The 6,204-nt window shown below is 41.1% G+C and overlaps 1 protein-coding gene across 1 annotated transcript; it reads left to right on the forward strand.

The window, feature by feature from the left end:
* Positions 1-224: 224 nt before the first annotated feature.
* On the forward strand, positions 225-3,295 carry six2a (SIX homeobox 2a). The gene is made up of 2 exons (XM_030155619.1): positions 225-1,096; positions 2,540-3,295. Exons 1-2 carry the CDS (start codon positions 537-539, stop codon positions 2,850-2,852), a joined length of 873 nt encoding a protein of 290 aa, XP_030011479.1. The 5' UTR covers positions 225-536; the 3' UTR covers positions 2,853-3,295.
* The last annotated feature ends 2,909 nt before the right edge of the window (positions 3,296-6,204 follow it).

The raw sequence follows: 6,204 nt of genomic DNA on the forward strand, positions 1-6,204 counted from the left end.
TAGGCGGGCTGGTCGTGAAGGGAACAATCGGGTTGACTTTGCCAGGGAGCCACCTCAAAGCATATCAGGTTACTTTGAGTGACAGCGTAACCATGGCAAATAATTTGACTAAGGCTATTGTCTTATCCTCACCATCCCCGGGTCAGATAACCGACCAATCAGAGTTCATATAAACGCTTGTCTTGCCAGCTTAGAATAATATTATTAAAACGAGCCAGCGAGCCTGGTCTCCGGGAGAAGGTTATGTTGAAACGGCATAGAAAAGGTGGAGGAGGACGATAGACGGAGAGGCAACTTTCTCTCTTTCTCTTTAACCTTATGAGGAATTGTCGCCTGGGGTTTTGCATGGCTGAATGGACTTGAGTTTATTTACGCAGTTGGATGTCGCCTAAGTTCTGCTCAGTTTGAAGTTTTAGGCCACTCTTCTGGGGACCTTTTGTCGCTTACGGACTTAATGCGTTTTGATTTAATGAGACACTGAGAGGAAGACGTGGAAGTGAGGCACAATCTAATCTGTATTGGTTTACGTTGTCGCCATGTCCATGCTTCCGACGTTTGGTTTTACGCAGGAGCAAGTGGCGTGTGTCTGTGAAGTCCTCCAGCAAGGGGGGAACATCGAGCGACTGGGGCGCTTCCTCTGGTCCCTCCCGGCGTGCGAACACCTCCATAAAAATGAGAGCGTCCTCAAAGCAAAAGCCGTGGTAGCTTTCCACCGGGGGAACTTCCGAGAGCTCTACAAGATCCTGGAGAGCCACCAGTTCTCTCCGCACAACCACCCGAAGCTGCAGCAGCTGTGGCTCAAAGCGCACTACATCGAGGCGGAGAAGCTGAGAGGCCGTCCACTCGGGGCCGTGGGGAAGTACCGCGTCCGGAGAAAGTTCCCTCTGCCCCGCTCCATCTGGGACGGAGAAGAGACGAGCTACTGCTTTAAAGAGAAAAGCAGGAGCGTCCTCCGGGAGTGGTACACCCACAACCCTTACCCATCCCCGCGGGAGAAAAGAGAGCTGGCCGAGGCCACTGGACTCACGACCACGCAGGTCAGCAACTGGTTCAAAAACCGACGGCAGCGAGACCGAGCAGCGGAGGCGAAGGAGAGGTAGGAGAAATGACAGACATTTACCTCCCAAACACACATGCAGGATTTGTTTATTTATTAGGAATTATTTTGAGATGAGGCTAAAATAAGTTCATTTTTAAACGGTGCCATAAACAACCACCTGATCCTATGTACGTCTTTGCAACTTTTGCTGACCTACATTACAAATGTATTGCATTATCTTAGTGGCAACAAGTTTTTCTGTCTTTACGGAGTGGAAAGTAGTAAGTTGAAGCCTGCACTCAGGCTGTTGTTCCTGTATGTTTATGAAAATTGTGCATGAAGGCCACGCGTAAAAAGTTGAAACGCGTAAAATTAAAGGCTTCTTGTCAGGTAAATTATAAGGTTAAAAATTGTTGCATCACCCTTCTTTTATCTTTTAGTAATCACACTTATTATAACATGAAATTCGACTTTCACATTTTACGTTTGAAAACCAGTTTTAACCCTTCAGATACTGAAGTTTGCAGATGTGTAAGGAAACATCTCAGAACATGTCTAAAAGTTGTTCTGTGGTCTAATTGATGTGGCGGTGTGTGTTGCCTCCATATCTGCCAGATGACATTTCATTAAGACTCGTTTGTACATTTCAAAGTTTGGGAGTTACACAGGCAGACGTGTAGGGCGGTTTGGTAGACGTGTTTAAGTCAGGTGTTGGCTAGGTTGGTGTCTTCTTTCACCCTCTGGCCTCTAATTCGGGCTGAAAGCTCCGCGTAAATCATGTCTTCCCACTGGAAAAACCTTAGTCACCACTGCAAACAGTTTTAACTATGCCATAAGCAACATACACGCGTTTACCAGTAATTAAGCCTGTCATGTATACAGACCCAGTAAAGGCCCAGAGTTTGGTCACTCTGATAGGAACACTACTAACCCTCAGGTCACTGCGGGGAAATTAGTTTGGTATCACACACACGCACACACACACGCACGCCTTCAGCCAAATACAGTAGATTAATTGTCATCCGTCATTGTCCTGCAGTGCTACCATTTAACTTTCTCCTCTGGTGCACTACACTGAGCAATAAGCTTTAATTATTTCACTGACTTTGTAATTGTTTGCACTTTGGCACACATGCGCACAATGCAATACTTGACTGATGCATTAATAAATCATTATGATAAGCATTTATACATTAATTAGACTTTTATATCTGTGTGTCATTGTGTAATTAATATAGACTTCATCAGTTGTATGAACTATATTATTTTATTCTGCTGTTATTATATTTGGCCGTTTTCATTATTTTAATTGAATCAATATTTAGAAATATTTTAACTGGGATTTGGTTCTTTTAGTTTGAGTCTGTTTATTCGTGATTCTACATATGTGTTTATTTTTTTATATTATTATTATGTCTCCGTCCTTCTCGCAGCTGTGTTGTTGTGATCTGAGTGTCTGTCTAAACCAAATGGATGGATGATTTTGTTTTCTGTTCGTAGAGAAAACAACGAGAACTCCAACACCAATAGTCACAACGCATTGACTTCTTCCATGAATGGAAATAAAACTATTTTGGGGAGCTCGGACGACGACAAAACGCCTTCAGGGACACCGGATCACACGTCTCCGAGCCCGGCTCTGCTCCTTGGCTCGAACACCGGTTTACCGTCCCTGCACGGCCTTGCGCCCCCGCCGGGACCCAGCGCCATCCCGGTCCCCAGCGGCGCAGACTCGGTGCACCACCACCACTCATTGCACCATGACACCATACTGAACCCTATGTCTTCTAATCTGGTGGACCTTGGCTCTTAAATACCGGGACAAAAGGGAGACAGAGAGCACTGTTTTTGGAGAAGTAATCTACGAGGAGGCGTGAGTCAAGCTTCAAGCACTTGCGGCAAGGTGCAAGGCAGACAGACTGGAAGCACTGCGAAAACAGCGACCGTAACAAATCATTTAGTCTCATATTTAGCCTTAAAGCAAGTGGGGATTAAATCTCCAGATTAAACTTGTTTTACAGATTTTCCCAGAAACAAGTGTTAGTGCAGAGCACTTCAGAAGTTTGGACAAATTTCATTTATGCACAACAATCCCATCCCACTGGCATATTTGTTCTCCTTAATTCTCTTAAGGAAAATATGATTCTCCAAATTATTAAAATTGACCCACGAGATTATATGACTTGTTCAGACATTTTTTGCAGTGGTGATGGATGCAAAGGTGAGGCGGATCGAAGTGGTTTTAGGTAAAAAAATTAAAAAAAAAAAATAAAAAATAAGAAAAAAAAGTATTTTACCGGAATGTAACACCGTAACATGTTATATTGTTGAAAACAATAACAATAAAACGTCTTAATTATTATTAATTACCGATGTTATTTTAGGGGTGTAGATATCTCGGAATCGAGTTAAGTGTACCCCATCGCTTTTTATTTTTTTGTTTACATAGGGTTGTTTCCAAGAGAGCCATAAGCAGATGTTTTTTTCTTTTTTGTCCCTTTGGATGGGGCGGGGGGATGTGATGAGGGGATATGATATTCTTAAGTGTCTTATATAAGAAGAGCCGTGATATGATGGAATATCTTAATCTCTTGATATTATTTGCATTTTCATTTGGAAAGAGACTGCATGTAAACTTTGCGATACATGATGAAACATAAAACGATTCATACACATATAGTTTCATATACCCTTTACAATAAAAGAAAAGAAATACATTGATTAAAACGAGGATTGCTTTGATTCTTCCTACAGTGAATGAATGTTAAGTATTTTTGTGGAATTTTTTTTTCTTTTTTTTTTTTTTAAACAAACTCGGTAACACTTAAAAATATCTAAGCAAAGCTCTTGTTGTGGAGCTTCACATACAGTTGAATAAATATTCTATAAATTACTCTTAATTAGAGAGCTATGCATTTGAATGGAGGATTATTGTGTTTTAGCTGTGATCTTATTTTAGATATTCAACAGGTTATCAAACTCTACATGGTCTGTGTGGTGTTAATAACGTCAGGGAAATTAATTATTAAGCAAAAAAAAAAAAAAGCGTAAAACTAAGAGTTCTTAGCCTTTGACACATATGTCTGTTCCAAGAAAGGAGATACTGTCCTGTATGAGTCGATATGTGCGGATTATCTACCATCTAATCATAAATGCTGCAAGGGAAGTGTGTTTCTCCCCATTCCCCCACCAGTCACTTCCAGGTTTACTTGAGTTCACGGTTAAAATGTAAATGTGTCCACAGAAAGGCTTCGAAATATCACTGGAAACAAAACGTGCAATAATGAGGATTAAAATAAGCTACACTTCACTTATGAAAGCAGAAGTTTTAACTAACACTTTGCAAAACAAAACAAAAAAAAAAATAGGCCTATATATAAAAAGGTATTTCCCTGATGAGGTCAAAGTTCATCATCCCGACACTAAACAGCCAAAAAGAGACACGGGCACTTAAAACTGCGGTTAATAAAAACAAAAACCATTCATGAGTATGTGTCATGTGGCCGTCATTGGCAAAGCTGGGCGAAATTTAGACGCACTTTTCCAACCGGGAACCTTGATGTTCAAGTGATGACACCTTATCTTTCCGCACTCCACCGAGGGGAACAAAAGTGCCGTAGTGTTTGGTGGATAAAAAAAAACACAACTGGAAACGGGCGTTGAAAGAAGACACTCTGTTTGAACAGCTTCAGCCGTGAAACACCTTCAGCTCCCCTCACACACGCTGCCTGGGCCATTCTTGTAGGATAAACTTGAAACAACACAATCCTTTTCTATTATTTGGCAACAGGTTCCAGTTTTATCACAGTAAAATATCAGTGCGCAGTTTGACATCATCTACTATGCATGCTTATTTTTTATTTTCCCAGTTGGTTTGCGCCGTGATGTGATTACTTGAGGGAAATCACAGGATTTACGCGTAATTATAAACAATTAAGCATAATAATGTTTTTATGTTTTTGCAAAAATAATGGTAAATCCGTTTCATTATCAGTCAAACAGCAGCTAAAGCGTGCGTAAAGAGCGCGTAAAATTGTGTCTCCTCTGTCTGTAAATGTGAAGGATCAGTCGCACCTTGTTGGGCACAGCCTTTGGCCCACGAAGGTCAATTACACACGCAGCTCAAAACCCCACACTTGGTAATTAACGAGTACCTCAGTGCGCCTACATATGGCTCTACTCAAAACAAGCATAAAAGCGGCTTGAGAGGAGACATAACACGAAATAGTTGGTCCGTCACCAAACCAACCCTGCAACCCCACAAAGAGCTGTGATGTTCGTCTCCTTTCCTCGCGTACGTTTCCCTCTCTTGTTTCCCATAAGGCTTGAAATGTGAGCTTGAACTGGCATTGTGAGTGCGGCATATGCCCTGCACGGGGCTATTAAATGTTTTTTGGGCAGAACATGTTGGGAAAATCCTCCCGCACTGAAGAAAGAAAATGCACACTGGTTATAAAACCCGATATGATTTCTGCCAAGCTTATGGGTATACTTGGCCTCGAAAATCCGGAATAAGGAATAGAAGTGAGGATAAACTGGTAGACAGGTGTGAACTGGTCGTTGTTTGTCGCGTAAATTCATCCTGGGGCTGTTTAAACGCCTGTCAGTGCATCACAGAGTAGGGATATGTTGGAGATTAAACGTCAAGTGTTCAACAACTTTAGGCAAACAGTGTTGTCGAACAGAGGTTAATTCCCTTTTGCCTGAGGACAGCAAAGAAAATCATGAAACAATCAGAAGGGAATGTGTGTCCTGGCCCTGTAAAACTCATACCATAAACCTTTATAGAATACGCAAAAGCTTTTGTGGGAGTTGAGCTGTAAAAGTCTGTTTTTGTTCTGTGACTGATGGGCCCGAATCAACAAATATAGGAATGGGATTTTCATTCTAATCACATCTCCTTAGTACATAATTATTTGCGCACGTCATTATTTTCTTGTGCGTAATAAATTGTTTTTTATATTTAATTCATAGGTGAAGCTCTTAAAATCATTTATTCCTTAAAGAAGGTGGAGACGGGAATTTATAATTTACATAGACTGTGTTTATTTGTGTTTAGGACAATATTTATGAAATTTACCCCCAATTTTTGTGTTTCTGAAGCCTTTTTTGTTTTTTAAAGGTTTAGAAGGATTTTTGGTTTTGGTCGCGTTGTGTATTTTTTT

The sequence above is a fragment of the Sphaeramia orbicularis genome, chromosome 15, assembly GCF_902148855.1.
Source record: "Sphaeramia orbicularis chromosome 15, fSphaOr1.1, whole genome shotgun sequence".
NCBI classification, from domain to species: domain Eukaryota; kingdom Metazoa; phylum Chordata; class Actinopteri; order Kurtiformes; family Apogonidae; genus Sphaeramia; species Sphaeramia orbicularis.